Genomic DNA, 26,622 nt, shown 5'->3' with positions numbered 1-26,622 from the left:
AGCTCTCACTGTCCACCATTCTGACCTGATCGAGTGGAAGTGTTGGGGGCTTCTGGGGGGGCAGCTCCTCCTGCGATGCTGCTGGAGCCGGCGTCTTTGGGAACGAGGGCCGGGACTGGACCGAGGGCCCCTGCAGTCTAGAGACAGGAGGAAGGAACATTCAGGAATGCATGTGATGTCCTCAGTACGAAGGAAAAGGTGCGCGGCCCCACCTGGACCAACTGGGTGAGTGACCCCCTGACCCAGGGGCTGCCACGTGAGGCAGCAAAGACACGGCTGATGCCACCTGCACAGTGCTCCTGACAAAGGTGTTGACTCTGACTCTTAAATATGAGGAAACAATGAGAAGAAGCCAGAGCCTGGGGCGCTCCGTCTTTGAAAAACAAAGAATGCAAAGCCAATGTTGTAAATTACTGAGCAGGCACAGCACCCAAATGTAGAGCCATGAACTGTGACTGGATCCTGAACGGGGAAAAATCAGAGCTTCGGGGACAACTGGAGACATCAGACAGTGCCTCCATCAGAGCACTACCACCACTTTCCTGGCCAGAGTCTGGGCTGCGCCGGGAGGATACCCTTGGCTAAGAGACACACCAAAGGCTCAGGAGAGAAGGCAAAGGACAGACAGGAGACGTGCCAGACGTTCAGAGAGGGGTGAGCACACGCAGAGGGAAGGCCCTCAAGCCAGGCACTGGGGGCTGGGACGACCCGGGGGGGCACTCAGATTCTCAGGGTGGTCTATGCTGCTTTATGATGGGGCTTCCCAACCTTGACCTCAAGACACAAATACTAGAATTTTCAGGGAGTGGTATGTGGCCAGGTCTGGCTCTGGACACACTGAGTTTTCATTCAATATCAGTAGAGAATAGAATGGTGAGGGGTGAGACTAGGATACCACCCGTGACTACCAACCAGATCTACCCCCCCTCTCCCTGGCAAAGTCTGCCCACAGCCCCAGAACTCTGGCCATTAGGTATCCAAAACCTAACCCAACAGCACTGAAATGCCAATTCACTTTCACAAAGAAAAAAAGACCACACACAAAACTGGGTTCTGATGCCAGTGCTTTCCCAGTAAGCCCCGAGCACACAACCCACACGCTCCTCCCGGCCCCAGACCACCCAAGTCGGTTTTTCATTCCCAAGCCCGCTTCTTTTTGGGAGACTATCATCTACTCTGCTTCTGCCCGTACAAAAAAGGCACACAGCTGCAGCCTTACCCGGACGGTCTGTACATCTCCTGGAAGGACGCCCTCGCCCCACTTCCGGGACCCATCTGCTCCATCATCACGGCCTGGAAGTGGCCCAGGCCCTCCTCAGGGTAGCGGTAGAGGGGGCACTCGGGGGACAGGCCATTGGGCTGTGCCGCCACTGGGCGGTGAGGCGGGTGAGTAGCCGAGGGGGAGGCGTAAGCCCTGGGCTGGAAATGCGCGGCCGGCCGCTGTGGGGGGTAAGGCGGCCCAGCGTGCAGCATCACTGCGTGTGGGGGAAAGGCGGGCGAACCGAAGGCCATGCCTGGGCCGAGCGGGGCGGGGGGCGCGCTGTAGAGACACTCGCTGGCCGACAGGGAGCCCTGCCGCCTGGCAGCCGCGTTGTGGTTATCCAAGTCCAGGAACTCTTTGGGGCTCTCTGGCTGCTCCACAGACTCATCCTGCTTGCCCTCGGGGCCGGGGTTCTGCCCCTCGGCCATCTTGGCAGCAACGGCGTCCACCCGCGTGGGCGAAGTTAAGGCAGCACCCAGAGCCTCCACCGCGTCAACCCGCGCGGGGGGCGTTAAGGCAGCACTTAGCGCCTCGCAGCCCTGCAGCCCGGTCACGGCGCTCTTGTCGGGGAAGAGGGGCCTGGCAGGGGTGGGCTGAGCTGGTGGGGGCCCGCTCGGGCTTACGGGGGCTGCGAGGTGTCTCGGCCAGTCTGAAAAGCCCTGTGGACACGAGTAGTAAGGAGTCCGCGGGTAGTGGTGGTAGGAAGGCTGTGGTGGTGGCTGGTAGGGATACCGCATGCCCTGGTGGGGGCGGTACCGAGGGAAGACTCCAGAATGAGGGTCATGAGACTGAAAAGCCCGAGGGGAAAAGGGGGGAGGGTGTGGGACTGGAGGCTTGCCCCCCATCACAGGACCCACAGGCTGCAGGCCTGGGCCTACATGGTACCGTGGGGCAGAGCTGGGGAACTCCAAGGCAGGCGTGTACAGAGGGGAGCATGCGGGCTCTGCAGGGGCCCCAGCCTCGGGTGGCGCCCTGCTCTTGCCCTCAGACCCACAGGGGGAGGCTCCCACCCGCAGTCCGTTCTCGGGCAGCGGCCCCAGGTCTGCCAGGGTGCATGCCTGGGCGGGGGGGCTGGCGAAGCCACTCCCTGAGAGCCAGGCAGACCTGACCGTGCTCGCTGGGCAGCCGTCCCCAGGTTCCGAGGACTCCGGCCTGAGCTCCGGGCCCTCTGGGCCCCTTCCTTGGGGTGAGCTCCGCCTGGCAAAGTCGGCCTGCAGGGGGGGCGCAGGGTGAGGTAGCTGCTTGAGGAACGCCCCCTCTGGAGCACCGACACTCGCTGGTCTCTCCTCGAGCCCGGGCAAGGGATCCGCTGCAAAGAAAGCAGAGACAAAGTCGCACCTGGTGAGCTGAAACCCCAGCACACGACAGGAACAGGTGGCCAAGATGACGCCGCCGCCCCCACCCCGCCCACCGCTGGACAAGCAAGGGGCTGTGATCTGTGTGCCCAACTCCAAGGAGGCAGAGGGTGCACTAGCTGATGTGCAGGCTGGCGGGGAGGCATCGCCTTGACAGTGAGGAGGAGGAACCAGGCCTGAGGACGCTGGGAAGGCCGGATCCCGACAGCATCCTGCAGTCAGGACCCACCCACGGGAGTACGAACAGGACTAGATGAATATTTGCTAAATGAATGACAACACTCACCGTGCCCGGGCTTCCTGAAAATAAGACATGGACAGTGTATAACACTCAAAGGGCATCTTCGAGGAATTACAGAAATTTAATAAACAATCACTGACCTACTGAATTCAAATGCTTAATTACAGACTCAGACTTCTTTACCTTGCCATTGTTTTTGTCCATAAATGCGTCTTAGTATTATGATCTCTCAGGGAGGGCAGAGTTGTTGCCCAAGGGTATCAAAATAGGATTCTGGTCAGAGCTTACAGACAAGGTCAAGAATTCAGACCTTTAAGATCAACTAGGACTGCTGGCTCCCGAAAAACTAACATTGGCTTTAAAGATCACAGGTATAAGCTGCACAAGAATCATGAAAACGTGCACTTTTCATTATTGAGTCAACAAAAAACATGCCAACGCCTCACGACAGACACAGAAATACACGCAAAACGGCTTAACGACATGACACCATAAAACTCCTGCAAGAAAACATAGGCAAAACATTCTCTGACATAAACTGTCATAGGCCAGTCTTCCAAGGCAGTAGAAATTAAAGCAAAAATTAAAAAGTGGGACCTAATTAAACTTGCAAGCTTTTGTACAACAAAGGAAACCATAAACAAAATGGAAAGACTGTCTACGGACTGGGAGAATATAGCTGCGAAGGGTGAGACCAGCAGGGACTTAATCTCCAAAATATGCAAGCAGCTCATACAACTCAACCAAAAAGCAAACCCAATCAAAGCATGGGCAGAAGACCTAAACACACATTTCTTCAATTAAGACACACAGAGAGCCGAGGCCATCATCACTGAACTAGACAAATGCAAATTTAAACCACAATGAGGTACCAACTCACACCAGTCAGAATGGACGCCACTAAAAAGTCTACAAATAAACAGTGGAGAGGGTGTGGAGAAAGGGAACCCTCTTCCCTGTTGGTGGGAATATAAATTGGTACAGACACGATGCAGAACAGTGTGGAGGTTCCTTAAAAAACTAAACACAGAGTTAACATATGATCCTACAATCCCACTCCTGGGGAGTATCTGCAGAAAGTGTTAGTCACTCAGTCGTGCCTGACTCTTTGTGACCCCATGGACTGCAGCCCACCAGGCTCCTCTCTCCATGAGATTTTCCAGGCAAGGATACTGGAGTGGGTTGCCAATTCCTTCTCTAGGGGATCTTTCCGACCCAGGGATCAAACCCGGGTCTCCTGCACTGCAAGCAGATTCTTTACCAACTGAGCTACAAGGGAAGCTCTTTGTAGAAAACCATAATTCAAAAAGGTCCACACACCCCGATGTTCAGGGCAGCACTGTTTCCAACAGCCAGGACATGGAAGCAACCTAGATGCCTATCAACAGAGGAACGCGTAAAGACACGGTGCGCACAGACTGTGGAACATTACTCAGTCATAAAAGAGAATAAGTATTTGCAACAGTATGGATGGACCTAGGGATTACATACTGAATGAAGTAAATCACAGAGAGATCAATGTATGGTATCACTTATATGTGGGATTTAAAATGACACAAATGAAGTTACTGTGAAACAGAGACAGACTCATAGAGAACACGCTTGGGACTGTCAAGAAAAAGAGTGGGTGGGAGAGCGATGGGCAGGGAGATCGGGGTTGGCAGATACAAACTTCATACAAAATGGATAAACAAGGTCTGACTTCAGCACAGAGAAGTAACATTCAATATCCTGCGACAAACCATAATGGAAAGGAACGTGTATGTGTGTGACTGTCACTCTGCTGCACAGCAGACACTAATCAGCACGACACTGTGGATCAGCTACACTTCATTCAGAAAAACAAAGTGCAAGCGAAACAACACAAACAGCATGGCAACTGAGCAAACAGACTGCTCCTGAGACTCCCTCTTACTCTGAATTCCAGTCACACCTGAAGTCATGCCTGGAAATCGTGCTGCAGGGGGCATTCAGAGTCAGCCTCCCCTCCAAGAAGTCACTTGAAGGGAGTGTGTGCTCCTGGCCCTCCACCCAGCTGACAAGGAACCACATCACACTCTGTAGACGCCCAGGTGCCACAGCTCCCACACGGACACACGCTAGATGTCCATCCTCAACCGGCATGAGTCACACAGAGGAGGCCCACCACCCTTCTCTTGCACTTGAGTTTATTACTCCTGTAAACGGCATTTCTAGAACCCTCTTGATGACGTGCCTATCTCACTACTGCTCCCCAGCCTCAATGCACGCAGATGTGGGCCCAATGAGAAGGGCATGCAGAGAACTGGGCCAGGAGTAAAGCCCTGAGAACATGTCCCCCGAGGGTCACTTCAGGACAGTACTTTCTAAGTGGGGCTGGGTGACGCAGAGCTTGCACACACGGATGCCAGGTCCATTGTGTCAGGCTCGAATCGGTCTCCCCACTTAAGAGCTGAATGAAGGCAAATAACCACCTTTGTGCCCTGGAGCTTCCATCCATACAAACAAGAATACTAGTCAAAGTTCCCTCAAAGCTTATTCTGAGAGTAAAGTGAGTGAGCACGGGAAGGCTCCGCACGAGCGGAGACACAGCAGGCACTGCAGCTGGGCGGCATGGTCGCCGCGTCCGCGGACTGCGGCGGGCTCACCCAGAGACATTCAAGTGAAAGGGGTCAGAGGCCAGTTGGCACTTTGTTTCCTAGTCTGCATAAAAAGACGGGCCACCAATAACCAGGGCAGACGGAGTTGGGGGAGGGGGGGCGGGGAGGCGGGGAGGGCGCATGCACACATTACCTTGGCCGTTCTCAGGCTCCTGCACGTCACTGCCGTCCTGTGTCCTCCCAGGGTCCCCTGAGGCAGGCTTGGGGGCCACCAGGCCCATGGGTGGGAAAGGGCCAGGCAGGCGGGGCGGTGCAGGCTGGCGGGGGTGGTAAGGCACGCCTGGTGGGCACCCACGGGAGGAGAGCTGCTGCATGGCCAGCATCTCGGGGCTGTCCAGCATGGAGTCCCCACCCTGCACACCTCGCAGGGCTGGGGCCGGAGCTCCAAACAGAGAACCCAGTGCTGGGGCTGCAGGGGGCTGGAGCCGCTGTGCGCCAGGTTTACACGGGGGGTGCAGGTACCCTGAAGGAGGAACGCTGTGAGGTAGGAAGCCGGATTGTTCTGTCCACTGGTTTGGAGGGAGGGGAGGTCTCATCACTCGGGAATCCATCATGTGACCCAAAGGGCGGGGCTGGTGAGAAGGTCCTGGCCCCACGGGGGGCTTCTCGTCTGGCCCCAAGGGTCCTGGGTTTGCAGCACCGTGGCTCCCGTTCCAGACTGCAGAGTGCACTCGGCTCAGGTACTTGTAGGGTCGGTACATGTGGCCGGGAGGGACTTCTGGGCTCTCAGGGAAGTCTGGGGGTCGGGCTGGAGCACCCCCGTGCCTGGGAGGAAGGAGCCCTGGCTGGAAATGAGTGGGGGGATACACGCGCCCATCCTGGCTGGGGCCGCTCATCTGACCAAGTGGCAAGGGTCCAGGTCGAGAGCCCATGTCAGCAAGGGAGGCCAGCCCTCCGCACGCCAGCTTCTCATCAGGGGGGCCACACCCAGGGCCTCGGTGGTGGTTAATTCCAGCTGGAGGCTGGCAACAGAAAAAGGGAAGCTGTGTTAACCCCGTGGTTATTCAATTTACCCAGGGGAGAGACGATATTTCTGGAATACACCTTTGCACCTGCACGCGCTGAGCAGCCTGCTTACCTGTACCGCCAGAGGCGGGGGCTGCAGGCCAGGCCCACGGGCGGGCGGACCTGGGGCTCCAGAGGAGACACTGACTTCAGCAGGATCCGACCCTCGGAGAGGACAAAACGCTCCCTGTCCTGCTGGCCTCTGGAGGGCATGGGGCAGAGGCAGGGAGGAGGAGGAGAGAGTACACCCTTCACGTCCTGAAGACCAAGCTCTGGCTCATGAAGGAGCCCCACTGCCCCGGCCTACAGAGGGCGGAGCAGGGGCTTCCACCCCCACCCTCAGAGCCCCTCCCCACCTGCTCCCCAGGAGAGGTGCATTTATGTACTGGATGTACCCCATTCTTTGAATTACAAGGAGCGAGATGTTAATTCAAATTTTTGCCCCACTGAGAACATGTAGTTCAAATGATTAACAAAAAGGATTTAAGACAGATGAAGACTAAATGAAGATGGGGGGAGAACTTCACACTCCCCCAACCCCTAATCAGGAGACACCACCATGGGATGAAGCTGATCCTCACTGGCTAGCTTGAGAAGAGAGGCTGGCCGGGTCCACCGAGACACAGGGGCCCAGAGAGGCAGCTGCTGTTTGAGGCACCCACCTGGCCAGGGGGCTGCACGGAGCTGCTCTGACCAGCCCCAGAGGCAGCAGCGCGGCGGCCCAGGGGCAGCGCCTTCCCTCCGTTCTCCGCCGGCTGCCTCCGGCCCGGCGCCTCCGAGTCCCGGGAGCGGGTGCACACGTGGCCCCGCGCGCCCCGCCCCCGCCTCTTCTCCCGCCTCTCCTCCTCCCGCATCCACGGCTCCTCGTCTGTGTCCCCGTCCTCCCCAGGAAAATGCTTCAGCATCGCCCGGTGGAAGCACCTTTCCAGGTTGTCCGACATCTTGGTGTACTCTGCGGGGGAAAGAGGTCTGAGCCCCCGCCCCGGGCAGGCCCCCAGACCACCTCCCCCCAGTCAACTGCGGGTCTGCCGGTCTGCATGCCTCCTGCCTTCTAGGCTACAGACACGAGACGGGACACAATTTCTGGCCCAAGAAACTGTCCAGCCTGTGTGGCTGGCACAGTGGGCCCTGGACCCCAAACCGGTAAAAATTTAATTCTTCAATGCCAAACTGCAGAAACATTAAGTACAGTCACTGAACCTCCAAGCTTCGGCACCTGCAGCGACACTGGCTGCGTCATCCAAGGTCTGCCCTGCGACTCTAAGACGGTGAGTGAGCAAGGCGCAGGATGACCAGGCCCAGGACGAAACCGGGACCAGCAGCCGCCACGCCTCTGGCTGTGGAGGACGGACAGAGCCCGGCCCCGCCCAGCCCATGGCTTCAACACACCCTCTCTTCAGGGTCCTGAGAAAGGGCTGAACCTGGAGACTGGAAACGCCTGTTTTCCTTGGTTCTGCTGCTGCAGCAGGCTAGCACCACAGCACCCCTCCTCCACTCACCACTGCCCTCCCCATTGTACTTCCGACAATTCCTGAACATAGTCTTCATGTCGTTCACAAACTCCTCCTTGGTACAGTATGAACCTCCATTCAGCTTCTTCTCCATGCTTGAAATATCCATGGGGACCTACAACAGGCCACACTCGTTACTATCATTGGAGCAACAGAGCTTTGTAGTCCCCACACTAGGAGCTGTTTGAGAGCCTGGGACGCACCCAGCACCCAGCCCTGAGGAGTGCCAGCTGACTGCACAACACACAACCAGCAGAGAGGCACGCGCCACAGTCGTGCAGCTGACAAGGCTTCCTCTACCTTAATGATCTGGTAGTAGTTAGGGGCATACGACTCGTCCACTGGTTCCAAAAAGGGCCAGGAATCCTTATGAGCCTTCACCACGTCCAGAACTGAGGAGCCAAAGAGAAGAGAAGAGTCAGCACACACACCTGGGGACACGCTCGGCGGGACACAGCAGTGGAGCATGGCAACTGACCTTTGTACATGGCGGTGAAGTCATCATCCAGCTCAAAGCTGTGAATCAGAGCGAGAAAGCAGCAGTGACTGAGACCCCCTTCTCTGCCCAGAGCCCTGGATTCAACCTGACACACAACTGTCCAGACCAAGACTTGGAACAGTCCCCAGGAAACCTCTGTAAACCTCTGCTAAGGTAAGTCTGTAACACTGACGACCTCCAAAAACACGAGGGAGTGAGGGTCAGCACACTCATCCCCTCCCTCCCTCATCTGCAAAATGATAGCTGGCCCGATCCCACACCACGCAGCTGAGGAGGGCTAGGGGCACTCTGCACTCACGGGTCTCTGGTCCTCTTCTCGGCCCGAGGTGGGGACTGGGGGTCCAGGTGGGACAGCTGGGGGGGCAGCGCCTTCCCCTGGGCCAGCAGCCAGGCTCGTTCCTCCCTGAGCCGTCGCCTCTTGGCTCGATCTGTGAGGACACAGAGCAGAAGCACGTCAGGACTCCACAAGGGAGACGCGCACTCGGCTGCGCCCTCTGCCGACCTCTGTGCTGACAGGAGTGCTAGAGCGAGAAGGCTTTAAGGGACTTCTGTCCTGGGGTCCTGGTGGGTAGGGGAATGAGCAAGAGAGAAGGAAAGCAGAGGGCCGACAGACAGTCACCCTTGCTGACCACCTCCAGCCCTTTCTATGTTGCCCACACAAAGAGAGTATCTCCTGTTTAGGACCAGACCCCAGTCCAAACACATCAGGAGGACTGCGCAAGCCCCCTGAAGTGCTCACACTGGTTATCCTCACTCTGTGCCCAGCCCCCCGCCCCCACCACAGCTGTCCGCCCCCATCCACACTGGTGCAGGAGGTGCCAGGAAGTGAAGAAGCCAGCGGGACAGCCCAGCAGCTGGAAGGAGAGGCATCCTCTGGTTCCCAGACATGGCCACGAGAAAAACACTTGCCAGTGCACTGCGGGCCTGCTGGCAGTGGGGGAGGAAGAAGCAAGGACTCAGGACACCATCAGAAGGCAAGACGCGTGACGGAAGGTGCCCGATGGGAGCAGACAGGGCCCGCAGACGCCCACTCCCACCAAGCTCCCTCTGCTCCAACTTCATGCCCGGGAAGAAATAAACTTGTATGTGTAAGAGAACCTATACCTGCTTTAATTATCAGAGGCGTTTTGCTATCAACAACTTTTACTAAAATGGGTTTCTAAGAAAGAAGCCTAAGGAAAAGTAAAACTAAATTAATGAACATCCATGTATCAAACTGTTAAACATTAGGCGTCATGAACTCAGTTTAGGATTTCACAACTAGCAACCAGTCAACCGATTCTTCACATCATCAGAATCACTGTTTGGACACACACCTCCCCAGGCTCGGGCAAGCCCCGGCGCCCACAGGCGGATGCAGCATCGGTGCCCCTATGAGTTTTCTGCTGACTAATTCTGCATGCTTTCCATCAAGTGCTGCTTTCAGTTGGTCTAACTGGGAGCCGTACTTGAATTAATCGGTTGGTTTTCCAGAAGGAGCTCGTGACAGAGGACTCCCTTCCGATCCCACCATATACACAACATCACCTTCTTTGGATGAAGACCAGCCTTAGTGTAGTGCTGAGACTTCCATTTGACACTTTTAAATATTTTCCTTCTCTGTTCTCACTGTGTTCATCCATTCTTTTCCCCACTTTGGTGGGCATCTTTATGACCATTACTTTAACTCTTTATCAAATAAATTACTTTTTCTGAGATTTTAATCTCCTGTTTGGAACATATTCTTCTGTGTCTTCATTTTGCTAGACCCTCTGTGTTGGTTTCTATGCAGCAGATGAACAACCACCTCCCTGTCCTAAAGGCGGAGCCTCCCAAAGGAGACCAGCCTTTGTGTCCAGCCCTGCCCAGCTCCACCATCTCTCAACCCCCTGTGGTGCTTATCCAGACAGTCTGACGGATTTTAGTAAGTCCCAGTAGTTGAAAATGGGCAAAGACCTGTCAGGGTCCCTACCTCAGCACCTAGATCGGAGGTCAGGGTCAGTAAACCTGTGTGATGGCTCCAGGAGGTGCGACCCCAGTGACACACAAGCCAGTCAGGCTGAGGGCACCGTGTGCTGGGCCAGCCGCATGCGACCAAGTGCATGCAGGCCACACGAGGGCGTGAAAGACACTGAGGGCTCTGGGATCACCATCACGGTGCAGGCCACACGAGGGCGTGAAAGACACTGAGGCCTCTGGGATCACCGTCACGGTGCAGGCCACACGAGGGCGTGAAAGACACTGAGGCCTCTGGGATCACCGTCACGGTGCAGGCCACACGAGGGCGTGAAAGACACTGAGGGCTCTGGGATCACCGGCACGGTGCAGGCCACACGAGGGCGTGGAAGACACTGAGGGCTCTGGGATCACCGTCACGGTGCAGGCCACACGAGGGCGTGAAAGACACTGAGGCCTCTGGGATCACCGTCACGGTGCAGGCCACACGAGGGCGTGAAAGACACTGAGGCCTCTGGGATCACCGTCACGGTGCAGGCCACACGAGGGCGTGAAAGACACTGAGGGCTCTGGGATCACCGTCACGGTGCAGGCCACACGAGGGCATGGAAGACACTGAGAGCTCTGGGATCACCATCACGGCCAGAGTAGAGTTAGCCTATCACGAATCAGAAGGCAGTAACTAGGAAGCAAGGGGTCATCACATGGTAAGGCCAGATGCAGCCCAGGCCCTGGGCCCCCCAGCCCCACCCTGGCCCAGCAGAGTGCTCCTACCTTCCACGGCCTTGACTCTCTCCTCCAGCTCCCGCTTCCTCTCCTCCTTTAGCAGCTGCTCCTGCTCCTTCTTCTGCACTGCGAGAAGGATCTGGCGCTCCTCCTCCTCCTCCCGGCGCTTCTGTTTCTCTAGCCTGCTGAGCACAGGGGTCTCCTGTGAGGGGACAAGAAGCTCAGTCAACATGTAATAAAGCAAAACCAGGCTTTTGCTCTGAGTGAAGAGTCCACATTTTCTACTCCACACGCAGCATCAGATAGTGGACAACTTCTGCATTAAATCCAAGTTCATCTTGTCACCTGTGCAATCAATGAATGAGTACAGACACACACTCATAAGACACAACGGGGAACGAACAGGAGGGAGCTGGGTCCGATGGTCACGCAACCTTCTGGAGAGGAGGCTAGAGCGGAGAGGAGACACCAGTCTCCCCTAAGTAATGAAGAAAGGGGGAGACAGCACAGACAACTTCAGTCATCTGCATGCCTCAGAAACGCCTAACTTCTGTACTTTCCTCTACTAATCAAGCAATTAAAACAAAAGGAGGGTTCGGTGGGAAGGACCAGCATTCTGCCGTAAGGAATAGAAAAGAGATGAAGTGACAGCATAGAAATGCACCTGCCTAAGAAATTCAAGGAACGAAAAGATAACCAGGACCACTACCATCAATTGTTTCTGAAAGTCTTACTCTGGGTGTTTCCAACAGCGCTAGTTCTGAGCCATCTGTAGCCAACAGAACTCAAGCTAGGGCTGAAATCATTATGTTCAATTTCCTCCCTGGACTTCTGTGCTGATGTGTAAGGTACAACTTTTTCTTGTTTAAAATTATTATTGAAGAGGTAATCATTGTTACCTGTAATAACAGAGAATGCCTGTAAGATACAGATACAGAAAAAGGAAGCAGGTGTCTGCAAAGGGAACATGCACATTACACCAGCAAGAAACATCAATTATTCCAAGTCAGGTGACTAAGTCAGGAATATGTTTTTCTTTTCAGTAGAAAGAATATCTAAGAATTTTATACATAAATATCTTTATTCTGTGGAAATTACACAAGTGGTCTTGACATGGAGAGAAAAAGACGATGGCAGACTGCCATCCAAATGAGAAGTGTTACTCGCTCAGTCATGTCTGACTCCTTGAGACCTCATGGACTACAGCCCACCAGGCTCCTCTGTCCATGGGATTCTGCAGGCTAGAATACTAGAGTGGGTTGCCATGACCTGCTCCAGGATGTCTTCCTGATGCAGAGATCAAACTCAGGTCTCCTGCACTGCAGGCAGATTCTTTGCTGTCTGAGCCACCAGGGAAGGACATGCATACAAAATCATCATTAAACACAGAAACCAATCTGATCGAAGTTTTTTACTTTTTAATGGTCCTTACTCATTGGAAAAGACTCTGATGCTGGGAGGGATTGGGGGCAGGAGGAAAAGGGGACGACAGAGGATGAGATGGCTCGATGGCATCACCAACTCGATGGACGTGAGTCTGAGTGAACTCCGGGAGTTGGTGATGGACAGGGAGGCCTGGCGTGCTGCGATTCATGGGGTTGCAAAGAGTCGGACACGACTGAGCGACTGAACTGAAATGAACTGAAAACGAGTTTCAATTATCATTTGACTCAGAAATAGAAAGTGCTCTTGCCTAGATAACAGACCTTCTGAAAGTCATTTTTACTGTTCAAATTCTGAGCCTGACTTTAAAAGAGCTGGCTAACAAACAAGGTAAAAATCTTTCAGAGTAAAAGAAGAGAGATGAAAAATTTTTTTAAACTTAACTATTTTTATTTCACACACGATACTGTAGTCAGTCGCCCAAATAGGATTAAACAAAGTTCCTTGACTTCTAGATCCTATAACCAGAATGGCTGGTCTGCACTGGGTTTGAATGTAGGGCTGCTGCAGGCATATCATGGATAAGCCTCCCACTGACAGGGAAGCACCTTCCCACCCTCTGCCCCTTCATCCCTCCACAGGTCTCTAATCACACCCACTGTGGTAACATCTCTCCCTTGCTGAGAGGTTGTGTGGAGCTGCTATTAACAAAGCAAAGCAGACCAAACCTCTCCTCTGCTCAGCTCAACAAGGATCCATGGATGGGGCGGCGGACAGGCAGGGGACAGTGAACACACGCCTGGCAGGCGGGATTACTTCCTTCAAAGAAAGTGCTGCATTTTCTACACATGAGACCCACTGAAAAAGCAGAGAAAAGCAAGCGCTAACCACACAGTGAGGACAGCATGAACGTGTCCTCCCCTGCCTAAGGAAGGACACGCTGTGGAGCACGCTCCCTCCTGCCACAACAAAGACGTTACAGACGACAAGCATCTCAGCGACAACAGTGACCCGGCAAACAAACAGGACAGATGCCTCCCGCCCAGAGTCAGTGCGAGGCGGAGAAAAGGGGAAATAGGCTGTGCATGATGACCTAAGACTATCTATATAATTTCTTCCAACACACACAACAGGGTGTTCTTCTTAATATGGAAAGATATCTAAAGCAATTAACAGCTGTTGCTGTTTCAGTTGCTAAGTCTTGTCTGACTTTGTGACCACCAAAAAAATGCAACATGAGTACAAAATGCACAGAAGGTAAATAAAACAAATCCATGATCCTAAGAAAAAACAAAATGGACTATTCACTCACAGCACTGTAAAAGATGAAAAAAGTGACGTGTCTGCCAAGATGTGACAACACAGATGGCTCAGAGTGCTGGGGCCACAGATCTTCCAAAGGACAAGCGAGACACATGTCAGGAACCCTGGGCAGGGTAACGACATTGTGTGACTTCATCTCACAGTTAGACAGCCAGGCAGTGTTTCTGAGTACGTTACAGTCAACAATATTTGAAATAGTGAAAAACTGTGAATATCCTATAGGTTTAAAATAGGTAAAATCACATAACTTCTGTGTAGTCATTAAAATTGTTTTTCTGAGGAATATTTAATGAAATATGAAAAGGCTCATGACATTAAATGAAAAACACAGGTCACAAGTCAACAGGCAGTATGATCCCAGGTTTCTAATAAATGTACAGAGAAAAGGCCTGAAGCAAACACATGAAGCTGTAAACAGGGAACCTTGTTACTATGCCTCCTGCACTTTTTACAGTCTTCCCAGTTTTCTATAAGAATGTATAAATTATTTAGGACACAGAACAAGCCCTTCCCAAGTAAGCTGGGGGAATCATCCAGTCTTACATGTTCTACAATGATCTAATCTTTATTAACCTTTTTCATAGAGATCACACAGTAGTGGGAATAAATTCTAAAATTCAAATGTTAAAAGTACCAAGAGGTTGCTACCATGTATAGATTTTTACAGTGAGGCATTAAAATGGACTTTATATAGATTAAGATATTTTGCTAAAACTGAAACAGGAATTTTTAAATTTTTTGTAAGAGTGTAGCTGATGTACAACGTTGCCTTAGTTTCTACTATACAGTGAAGTGAATTAGTTACTGTTGCTGTTTGGTAGCTAAGTCATGTCGACTCTTTGGGACCCCATGGACTGTAGCCCTCCAAGCTCCTCTGTCTTCCACTCTCTCCTAAAGTTTGCTAAAATCCATGTCCATTTAGGTGGTGACGCTATCCCACCATCTCATCCCCTGCTGCTTCCTCCTTCCGACTTCAGCCAGTTATACATGTGCACATATCCACGCTTCAGTCTATACTCCATCCCTATGTAGGTCATTACAAACCACCGAACAGAGTTCCCTGTGCTATACACTAGGTTCCTACTAACTATCTTTTATATATTAAAGCCAAAAATTTAAAACTTAGGAAAATCATAAACGCCAAGGACTGCTGCAAAATCAGAGATTATGCATCATTTAGAAACACACATAAAGACACTGAGGTGAAATTCACATGAAATGAACAACCGTCAGTGCACAGCTGAGGGGCACTCAGCATCCTCACAGCGCCTGGCAACCACCATCTGGCTGACCACAGAGTACCCTCAGCACCAGAGACAAAGCCCTGACCTCCATGCCAGCCACGCCGCAGCCTCACGCTCCAGCCCCTGGCGACCACCAAGTGACTCTCTTTCCGGGGATCTATTTATTCTGGACATTTCACACAAATGGAATTATACGATTTTTTGTCTAGTTCAGTTTAGTTGCTCAGTCGTGTCTGACTCTTTGCGACCCCATGAATCGCAGCACGCCAGGCCTCTCTGTCCATCACTAACTCCCAGAGTTCACTCAGACTCACGTCCATCGAGTCGGTGATGCCATCGAGCCATCTCATCCTCTGTCGTCCCCTTCTCCTCCTGCCCCCAACACCTCCCAGCATCACAGTCTTTTCCAATGAGTCAACTCTTCCCATGAGGTGGTTTATCTAGTTGTTTTTAAAATACATTAATATTTATACTAAGCACATAAGAAATAAAAACTTACTCACTGGGATGATTTGAGAGAACAGCACTGAAACACGTGTATCACCATATGTGAAATAGATCACCAGTCCAAGTTCAATGCATGAAACAGGGCACTCAAAGCCGGTGCACTGGGATGACCCAGAGGGATGGGATAGGGAGGGAGGTGGGAAGGGGGTTTGGGACGGGGACACATGTACACCCATGGCTGATTCATGTCAATGTATGGCAAAAAACACAATACTGTAAAGTAATTAGCCTCTAATTAAAATAAATTAATAATAAAAAATAATAATTTAGTCAGCTGAAATTAGAGTATCTTAAAAAAGCAAACTGGTAAGACTCAATCGCATATAAATAATTCTATTAAAAAATGAGCCAAGGATCCGAACAGACATTTTTCCAAGAAAGACACACAGATGGTTAGCAGACACATGAAAAGAGGCTCAACGTCATTAATCATCAGAGAAATGCAAATCAAAACCTCACACCTGTTAGAATGGCCATGATGGGTATCAACAAAATGACAAGAGATGGCAAGTGCTGACGAGGATATGGCAAAAAGGGGATTCTTGTGCACTGCTGGTGGGAATGTAAACTGGCACAGACACTATGGGAGAAAAGAGTACAGAGGTTCCCTGAGAGATAAAAGGCAGAATCTGATCATGTGGCCCAGCAACTCCATTCCTGCCCATCTTTCCAAAGGAAGCACAAGCACCAGCCTGAGCATGCGTGCAACTGCCACGGTCACTGCAGCGCAGCAGCCGAGACTCAGACGCGACCCGAGTGTCCCCCGGTTGGGGGGAGCGCGGGGAAGAGGCGGCGTGTGTACACAGGGCGTTACTCAGTCACTAAAGCAAAATGCTGCCACGCGCGACCACATGGATGGCATGAGGGCATCATGCTAGGTGAGGTGAAGCCAGGGAAAAGCAAATACTGTACTCAACTCACCCACATGTAGAGTCTAAACACACCCAACTCAAGATACAGAGAATAGACAGGGGCAGGCAAAATGAGTGCAGGCAGTCGGCTGTACAGACATCCATTTATAATACAAGTAACTCCTGGGGATGAGACGGGCTTCCCTCATAGCTCAGAATCCACCTATAATTCAGGAGACCCCGTCGATTCCTGGGTCGGGAAGATCCCCTGGAGAAGGCATAGGCTACCCGCTCCAATATTCTTGGACTTGCCTTGTGGCTCAACTGGTAAAGAATCCGTCTGCAATGCGGGAGACATGGGTTCAATCCCTGGGTTGGGAAGATCCCCTGGAGAAGGGAAAAGGGATGAGATGCACAGCATGGTGACCACAGTCAATAATACTGTGTTGTATGTGAACATAGAATAGATTTTTAGAGTTACTCATCACAAGAAGAAACTCCATGTGAGGTGACAGGTACTAACCAGACCTACTGATCATTCTGCAGTGTACGCGATCATCAAATCATTATGCCATACACTCGAAACTAACGTTACACACCAGTTACACCTCAAACAAAAAAACTGTCTGCAACTCCAAGAGCTCAACAACAACAAACTCAGAGCAGAGTGCTCACAAAGGCCCAGGACCTTCCTGTGTAACATGCTGCTGACCACCTCTGCTCACGGGGACCCTTCTGCCCATTTCAACACCTGCCTGTCCCCCAACCTGCCGTCTCCAGGCTCCCCCACCTCAGGTTGCTGGCTGCAAACACTTCTGCTCAGTGAGATACCACTTTGCCTCATAGTTCCTATACCTATTCTCTTTCACTATGATTAGTGTTTGATAAATTCAGTAGTTCCCATCTGATGTAAATTCTCAAACAGTATCATTCTATATAAACTGTATCATACACATTCAGGAAAAAACATGTATGAAATGCACCAAGAGTGTTTTAAATTCCCATGCAACTTTCTAGGCAGTGTTGTCACCCCATGGAAGGGACAAGACTTGTGACCTGAAGTTACTTGCGGCAGTCTTTTAAACTGTAACAGTTTAAAGAACCAGTAAAGTCAATAAAAAATATACATACATATATGTTAATAGCAGCTGAAAAAAAATCTTACACTATTTGCACAGCAACATTTTTTCTTCCAAAGGGGGTATGAAACAGCGCTTAGAAATCCTCAACATTACAAACATAATCTGGCTGAAGCCCAGCCCAGAACTCCCCATCATTCACCCCCACCCCCACCCCCACCAACTCCAGCAGCACAAAGAGGACCTGAACTCCCTGGCCACAGGTGTGCCCAGAGTCTCCTGACCAAAGGGAAAAAAAAGCACTGGAACAGAGTTTCAGAGGTCAGCAGAGTGACGCTTTGCCGGTATTTTCCCCGGAGTCATAAATCAAAAGACTTTCTGGGGCAAGAAGACTGGACTCCTAGGAGACCAGAAAACCTCCCAATAAGCCTTTAAAGACCTAAAGATTTTTTCGGCTGTTTAAACAGAAGCACAAAACTCATGCCACACCAGAGGCTTTCTTCAACGTACTCAGTACTGTAACAGACGTCAAGAACCTCTTCAGTATCAAGCAGAGCGGAACAGACAAACAACACTGCAAAGAAGAGCCAAAAACTTGAGTGTTTAAAGCAAAGCTTTTGCTGGCAATCAATGACGAAACTTCCTGTCTGTCTGTATTCAGATTACTGTGCAAGCTGAGATGTAAAATAGGACATTTAAGGCTCAGCCCAGGGTAGTGAGCAGAGATGGGAACGAGCTTTCAAACTGTCCAGGTAAACAGAGAGCAGGAGCCCATCCAGGCCAATGAGGCACAAAACCAGTTGAGAACTATGGCTGGACAGCTGACTGAGGCCACTCCAAAGCCAGGGACCCAAAGGAGGAGGAGACCTGGGAGATCCAGAAGTCAGGCAGAAGAGAGCCCTGCCCGGAGGCCGAAGAGACGTGTTCATATACCTTACGGGCCGAAGTAAAAAAGAGAGGATGAGTCCAAACACATAGTAAACACAGAAATTCACGAGTGAGCATTTCCCTCTTCAGGGCTCAAGGCAGAGAGACAACCGGCTGTGACATCAATGACTGCAAGGCCAGGGGGGGTCCATACTGGCACAGGCCATCAGACACAGCCTGCAGGAAGTGTTTTCTGACCACGCAATGCCTCAAAAGCCAGTGGAACATCTGTGCTAGGAGACACGGGGCTGAAAACTAGAGCGAATCTGGAGTAGAGGAGGGTGCCCCTCACTCCTGCCCCCACACTCTCCTATTTAAACACCACCCTCAGCTTCCCCCCTCCAGTGCAGTCCAGGTCTCTCAGACCTCTTAGCAAATGGAAGCAGCCGCTTAAACTCGTTTACTGCTCTAAACTACTTGACAGACAGAGCAGAGGGCTCCATCGCGGGCTCCCGGCAGGCTCCAATCCTTGCGATCTTGCTGGTGCACTTCATGGAACTTGCATTCACATCGCTGAACAAGGAGTGAATTTAAATTCATCCAGAATGGGGAACTAAGAAAGCTGTATGTCAACAGTAGCCAAGCCAATTCTTTCTTCGTTTTATAACTATTTGGAAATTGTCATTTTTTAAAAGTTTTAGTGAATAAACCTGAATGGTTTTGGAGCTCCTGATGGGATCCCTGTGTGAAAACTCTCCTAATTACTGGTCTGCTAAAAGCTTTTCTGCTGCATAGTGCCAATTCTGATTTTTGTGCATATCACCCCCATTTAACTAAAGCTTGCATAGTTACAGTACTGGACAACTCTCAAAATATCAAATCCATTATTCCATCCTTTAGTTTCTAATGTCATGGTTCTTGAAAATTGCACTTAAGATTTAAGTGCTTCTCTCGCAAAGAATCAACTCCTGAAAATTTCTGTAATAAAACCACCTGTTTTATGCTTGTAAATTTTTCCCCTTAACTCTCTAATCTAAAGTCTTTTCAGTTAAAAAGGCAGAAATTACAAAAGAGTGTAAGCAGGTTAGGTACAAGCCTTACAGATGATTGAAGGGGCTGTCATTAATCATACAGTCTCTATTTAAATAGTAACTCTAAGAAAACTAGAGTCCACATCTCACGTCCTGGACAAAAATGGTCACAGCGAGCTGTGGACGACAAGATCCAAGAGGAATCATCATTACCAGGACAAAGGACAGCAACAAGGAGACACTCACATGAAGACGCAATTCCTGAGGCTCTGAAGTCAGGCCTACGACTCACCCCAGAGCACTGATCTGCTCAACAGTTACAAATGCCACCGAACTCACAACATATCACTGTCACTGCGTCTGTCACTGTGTTCCCCTCCGCTGCCCCCGAGACGCGCTGCAGCGGGAATTGCTAACACTTCCTCCCCAGGTTTCAGGGCAGGGCTGGCATTCTTACGTTTTCTGTTAACGACCGTTAGGAATCTGAAGCATCAATTTTATCGAAACTGGATGGTTATCAGGCATTGACTACAGAACAGGCACACCAGAGAGTCACCAGGAGGTTACGGTGACAAGATGGTGTGGCTCATGGCCTGGAGCTGCCTCCACAACTCCCGATGAAACAGGATGAGGAGACACCTCGTGGGGGAAACCTCAGGCTAAGACAGTCCAGGGACAGCGCACAGAAACAACTCCAGCAGGGCTCCGGAGAGCCTCGGGACAGGCACGGGAGCAGACGGGACGCACAGCCGGGACTGGAGTGCCAGGAGGTTAGAGGAGGAACTGAGGGAGCAACAAAGACAGCCCTCAGGCAGGTCTGAACTCAGAGTTTAGACCTGCTGTTAGAGGGAGGCCACCAGATGAGTTTTCTAAAAAGAGGGGAAGGCAGCAGCGTACGCACAAGGAGAGGCGTGCAGAGCGTCTGCCGAGACCCACCTGGGGTCCAGGAGCCATGAATCCCAGGACCCACAGTAAGGGAAGCGGGGGCTCAAGGTCCTGCTCTTGGGGCCCGGAGGAAAGCTGGGAGAAAGAGGAAAGCTGGACCGCTCAGCAGAGCGAGGGGCCGCGCAAGCCTCTGAGGAAGGCACCCTGCCCCGAGCGGCTTCGCCCTACGTGGGTCCGCGTGCGCACCTTCTGGGCGATCATGCTGCAGATCTCAGGCAAGAAGTCCTCGCTGAGCAGTTTGTAGAGCTGGCGCTCTCGCACAGAGGTCCTCTCCCGGAAACTCTCGGTGACCTGTCTCCACTCCTGCTCAGTCTGGCACAGGAGCCACCAGGAGCCTTGCCCTGGTCCCTGGGACCCTAGAAGAGAAGGTCAAGGTCAGGAAACAGGGCCATGGACCTCCTCCTCCTCCTCTCTGCCCTCAGGTTCACTGGCGCCCTGGGTTACCCTTCAAGGCTGATAATGTATACTTCAGACATTCTGGCTGCTCTCCTGTTCACAACTAAGGGCTATGAGGTCAATACAAACACAACTATGGTGACCTTCACACTAATAACCTAGAAATGTTCTGATGCATCTGCTGTTCTGCATACGTGGCTTTGAGCTGCAGGAGTGTTCCTTGTTACACTGAGATACTGTGAATTGCTTTTTCTCCTTAAATGTTTGTATTGGATTACAGATTGCATGAAGTCTACGTAAGAACACAGTACACATCCTTATGTTGTAAAGTATTTCACGTTAAAAGAAAGCTCTTGAGAAGCTTTGCATTCATCCCAATGTTAGGAGCCTATTACGCTGGGCCTGGGAAGGGGCTCAAGTGAAGTGACCTGATCCTGATCTCGAATGACTCGTGAGGAGAGATGGACACAGGACGACAATGTGCGAGGGGCAAGGAGGCTGGCGGGAAGACTACTGCAGTGGTCCCAGCAGCCTGCACTAGACTCTGGAAGGTGATGTAAGCCCTCCAAGCCCTACGAAGGCCATTACCGTTTCTCGTCTGCAACTCAGATGCTGAGGAGTTCTCTTCCTGCTTGTCACTAGAACAAAGGAAAGGGGTCACCATTAAAACAAAAACACGGCCGAAATTTTCTGTGCTTCCCTGGAAGGCAGGCACACTGGCTTCCTATTAATACCAGAAAAGTGTGTGTGTGTGTTTGCGTGTAATGCACATTGGCTTACTATTAATACTAGGAGAGAGAGAGAGAGAGTGTGTGTGTGTGTGTGTGTGTGTAAGGCACAATGCCTTACTATTAGTATCAGAAAAGTGTGTGTGTGTTTGTGTGTGTGTAAGGCACAGCAGCTATTAACACCAGGTGTGTGTCTCTGACACGTCAACAGAGCAAGGTCAGGAACACGGAGGCGGGCAAGCTGGCAGAGAGAGGGGAAGGACGACACACAGGAATACGGCACCACTGCCCAGGAGAGGAGGAGCTCAGTGTCGACAGTTAAAGGCCAAGGAAAGGGCTTGCTACCCGACCAAGGCCTATACTGAACACGAGACTGTTGAACTGACCCCTACAGTAGGCTGACGTGAGCAACACAGGTTCTGAGGCTGCCCACCCCCACTCAAGGCATGCCACCTTGACCTCAGCAAAGTCAACGAAATTCCCTGGAAAACGGGACCGTTCATGATATGAGACACAAACACACTCAGTGTTTCATGACCAATAGTGTTGTCTCCCTAGACAATGAGGGACATGCTCTGGATGTTCCGGCCCTGCACAGCCTCCTGGAAGAACGGAAATGCCCCGCGTCGTTGCTGTGCAACAAAGGCAGCCACAGGCCGCACTCACCCACTTGGCAGAAGTGTGGCTGATGTGACTGAGGAACTGAACTTTAAATTTTATTTACTTTTAAAAAAACATTAAAAATTATTTTAGGGACTGAACTTTCTCTTTTTTTCCCCCTTCTACATATATCTTACTGTATTTTTTTTTTCATCATTCTTAAAAAAAAAACAAAACAAAACAACTTTTTGGAAAAGGAAATGGCAACCTACTCCAGTATTTTTGCCTGGAGAATCCCCATGGACAGAGGAGCCTGGCAGGCTACAGTCCATGGGGTCGTGAGGACTCGGACACAACTGAGTGACTAAGCACACAGTTAATAAAAATGAATGGTGTTTAGTAAAAAAAACAAAAACAAACTTAACTGAGGTATAGTATCAGGTGTAAAACACACACAGTGACCACAATGTTTAAAGATTACACTCCATATACAGTTACTATAAAACACTGGCACATCCCCGCGCCGTACAGGGCGGCCCACCAGCCTTTTGTGAGACGTACTCATTTGAAGCTCTGTCCCCTAGCTCGCCCCTCCCCTTCTGTTTCCCCACTGGTCACCCCCAGTTTGTTCTCTGTATCTGCTTTGTTACATTCACGAGTTTTACTTTTTAGATTTCACAAAGTTTTATTTAATTTAAAAATACTTCAATACTGCACTGTATTCAGAACGCTACAGAATAAAGTCACCAGCAGAGGGCAGCACAGGAGCACTGGGCTTGTGAGGTGAGGACACCCCACTGCGGCTCTCTGATTCCGGAACTCAAGGGAACCAAAGATAAAGGTACAGAACAGCTTGCTGGATTTACATGGACGTGTAGGCTGCTAAACCCAGAAACTGATGTCTTGTGTGTAAAACACAATGACAGGACTATTTCTCACAAACTCTGGTGGGAGGAAAGCTTGCATTCTAGTCAAAATTTCAGAAAAGTTAAGTGGAACATTGATTGTTAAAAAAAAAAAACAAATTCTGATTGACTGATTCATAATCAGATCCCTAAAAACATTTATTAGCAGTTAATAAGCAACACAGTGAAATCTGGTCCACTTCAGGCATTTAGCTTATTTAAGCAGTTCTAACAATAAACCAGAGAACAAGGAAGCAGTTTGCCCTGTGTTATTAGAATTTTTAAGACTGTGACTTAATTTCCATAAGTGAATAATTATATATCCAATCCTTAAGTAAAAGGTATAAAAGTATTTTTACATAGTACAGGTCAGACCCTCAAAACTCTTATATTGAGATTCACATGGTGGATATTCCTAAAAGACAATGACATACTAAAATGAAATTTCCCAGGACTTCCCTAATGGTCAAGATTCTGAGCTTCCACTGCAGGAGATCCCTGGTTGGGAAACTAAAATCCTGCCTGCATGAAGCACACTGTGGCCAAAAAATTAATTAAAAATTTCCCAAAATATAACAATCTTTTACTTTGCTAAAATTAAATACCAAATAAACACTTAAAAATTTTTAAGGTCTCATCTTAACAAAATGAGTTCTAACACAATAAAGCACGTTTACTACTGAAGCCTCCTTACGAGCAAAAAACTAATAGACTCACAGTATTAACTCTTCCACCTCCTGTGAAGAAATCAGGGGCAAAGGGATCTGAAAGGCACTTCCTGTGAGCAGGTGCCTTCCACTGCCAGAGCCCCCACTGCCCAGGGGGAGGGCTCCCAGACAGCTGGTAACTTGAGAGGGGCCAGGCCAGGGACCCCAAGGACTCCAGTGCACACCCATGTCCTCCCCGAGACACAGAGAGCAAGCACGGGGCGAGCCCTTCCAGCATAAGGGTTTGGGTTAGGGACCTTCACACACCAAGATTTTCTCACCTCATGAAAGTTTCCTCCTGTAGTTTTTTCCGTTTTGGGGGTCTTCCTCTTCTTTTACCTGTTTTCCCAGGAACATTTGAGACATTTTTTTGTCCTTCACTTTCCCTAAGAAGTAGTACATTAAACAGAAATGTCAGTTGTCTGGCCATGAGGTTACTAAACAGGACAAAGGCAGCAGTTACGGGGACAGGACAGGGCGACCTCACGTCTTCTGTTATTATTAATAAAACGTGGAACCAAGGAAATGGACATCTCCCACACGAATATCTGGGCTGGTAAAGAATCGGCCTGCAGTGTGGGAGACCTGGGTTTGACCCTTGGGTTGGGAAGATCCCCTGGAGAAGGGAAAGGCTACCCACTCCAGTATTCTGGCCTGGAGAATTCCATGGACTGTATAGTCCACAGGGTCGCAGAGTCAGACATGACTAAGAGACTTTCACTTTTCAGGCTTCCCTAACAGCAGAGTCCAGCAACCTGAAGTGCGGGGAAGATGGCAGCACCGCTCTGGGACGTTGCCCGAGGCCTCTTTCTTGCCAAGACCCCAGGTAGGATGGGGTTCTCCAGAACCCACTCTGCCACGAGGAAAGGCCCAGGGCGCGCTAGTGCTACTGAGAACTGGCACCAGAGTCACCACCCCAGGGAGCAGGGCTGGAGAGTAAGTCCTTTGTGCTTCTGTGTGACGTGCCTCCTTGCAGGCATGCTGCTACACACAGCTCACTCCTCCATGAGAAAAGTTAAACTGCGCAGTGGGAATTTGGAGGCACTGGACATTAATGGCCATGGCGACGGCAACATGACCTCCAGGAAGGTACCTGTTCAGAGAGAGCTCTCCATGGGACCCTCCTTGTGCCGGGTCCTCCTTGTACATTCGCGTTCCGTAGAAATACCAGTAGAGGGCCCCCGAGCTGTCCTCGCCCAGCGGCTCCACACGGAGACTGTCTGCGTCCAGGCCCTGCGCAGGTCAGGGAAAAAGGTTTGGGCAACAAGAGAAAATGGAAATGAGAATCTGAAATATATTCTCACAGATCCCTCACATTACAATGCCCAAACACCTGGGGTAATTCTCATTCCGGGTCCAGACATATCAGACCAGGATAAGGCGCCTGCTCTAAGAACAGGATGTGGAAATATTTCAAACCCTTCCCATCCACATCACTGCTCCCATGTTCCCCAAAACAGAGAAAGCCAAAAGAATTCTGATGAACTTGCGACACATCTGGCTTGAACCCACACAAGGAGAGACGCTTCCGGCAGGAGAGTCAGTGCCGCGGCAGCCTCAACCCACACGATGCCGGGCCAGCAGCCAGCCCAGCCCAGCGCTCTCACTCACCAGCACGACCTCAGTGCCGCCCCCGGTGGCTGAGACCAAGGCCTCGGTGAAGGTGGAGCTGAGCTGGGCCACAGATCTCACCACAGTTCCCACCCAAGCCCACAGGCACCCTCGACCTCCCAGTGAGGGCAGGATCAGGTGAGGCAGAGGTGGCCAGAGCCCCAGCCAGCACACTTCTGCCACATGCATGCAACATGTGTTGGGGATGGGGTCAAGTCTTTGGGAGGTGTCATAAATCTTAATTATGCCAAGCCAAATTTCAGACCTCAGGAAGTAACATTCAGTGACTAATGTAACTGCAATTCTGGCTGGTGACAAAGCAGATAGGTGCCTACGACTGTTCCCACGTCAGCAGGGACCCGGGATGTGGAAAGGGGGACACACCAAAGCGGCCAGCACAACCAGAGCCGGCTTCCCTGAACTGCTGCTCCAGGGAGGCTGCCTGTCAGTCACACACCTTGAGGAGGTCGAAGACGTCGTCTGCGTCCAGCCGGTAGTCACAGAGGCGGTGGAGAATCTCCACTCGGGTGCGCAGGGGCAGGTCCTGGAAGCTGGCCTCCCGCAGAGGGTTGGGCTTCCCTTCCTCCAGCTCCCAGCGGTAATTGATGATGTCCTCCAGGTAGCTGTGGAAGGTCTGAGGCCTAGCCAGTGGTCCCAGACACAAAGGTGCGTGAATACCACACAGAGGATTGGGGGGTGGGGGTGGGGGGCGCTGGGGGCTGATACATCTTCAACAGTACCAGAACTGAAAGCCCCGGAAGGGCCTGCAAGCCCCTCGAGGAAACGCTTGTTACTGCACCATGTCCTTGGAGCTGACCCTGTCAAGTCCCAAAGATTACCAATGTTTAAGCAAGTTTCTCACAGAACAGGTTGTTCTGCACGCTCAGCCACAAGCATCACATTGCGCGGCAGTAGCTGCACGTGTGCAGTGTCGATGGCAGACACCGCAAGAGGCCGTGTCGACCGTCACCTGTACAGGCAGACGCGATGGAGCTCAAGAGGCATTCAGTTTACACGGGCAGACTCTACAGACCTCAGGGGGCACTCGGTTCAAAGTCAGGTCCACGACTGAAGAGGGCAAACAGCAAAGAGGGCCAGGGTCTGCCTGGCTTAATCCATTCATATTTCACGTTCTGATGCAAAGGTAGAAAAACCTTCTCCAGCGCACAAGCATGAACAAGCAAGAACGCAGAACACATTCATGTGCTATTACGCGTAACCTTGCAGGCATGATACGGAACACTATGTTCTAAATTTGAGAGCTTTCTCTGCA

General features: G+C 51.2%; 1 protein-coding gene across 1 annotated transcript in view; it reads right to left on the bottom strand.

Moving 5' to 3' along the window:
* The window catches only part of LOC102178253 (cat eye syndrome critical region protein 2), a 117,276-nt gene that overhangs the window by 3,846 nt on the left and 86,808 nt on the right, over positions 1-26,622 (bottom strand). The window contains exons 3-17 of the mRNA XM_018048705.1: positions 25,807-25,990; positions 24,832-24,971; positions 24,020-24,124; positions 21,387-21,436; positions 20,589-20,758; positions 11,221-11,374; positions 8,810-8,939; positions 8,491-8,528; positions 8,313-8,404; positions 8,001-8,127; positions 7,164-7,453; positions 6,575-6,703; positions 5,630-6,458; positions 1,220-2,570; positions 26-137 (exon numbers count right to left, since the gene is read on the bottom strand). Coding sequence (XP_017904194.1) covers positions 26-137; positions 1,220-2,570; positions 5,630-6,458; positions 6,575-6,703; positions 7,164-7,453; positions 8,001-8,127; positions 8,313-8,404; positions 8,491-8,528; positions 8,810-8,939; positions 11,221-11,374; positions 20,589-20,758; positions 21,387-21,436; positions 24,020-24,124; positions 24,832-24,971; positions 25,807-25,990 — 3,901 coding nt within the window. The remainder of the gene's footprint in view (positions 1-25; positions 138-1,219; positions 2,571-5,629; positions 6,459-6,574; positions 6,704-7,163; positions 7,454-8,000; positions 8,128-8,312; positions 8,405-8,490; positions 8,529-8,809; positions 8,940-11,220; positions 11,375-20,588; positions 20,759-21,386; positions 21,437-24,019; positions 24,125-24,831; positions 24,972-25,806; positions 25,991-26,622) is intronic.

Source organism: Capra hircus, chromosome 5, assembly GCF_001704415.2.
Source record: "Capra hircus breed San Clemente chromosome 5, ASM170441v1, whole genome shotgun sequence".
Taxonomy (NCBI): Eukaryota; Metazoa; Chordata; class Mammalia; order Artiodactyla; family Bovidae; genus Capra; species Capra hircus.
This window is presented reverse-complemented; position numbering and strand designations above follow the sequence as displayed.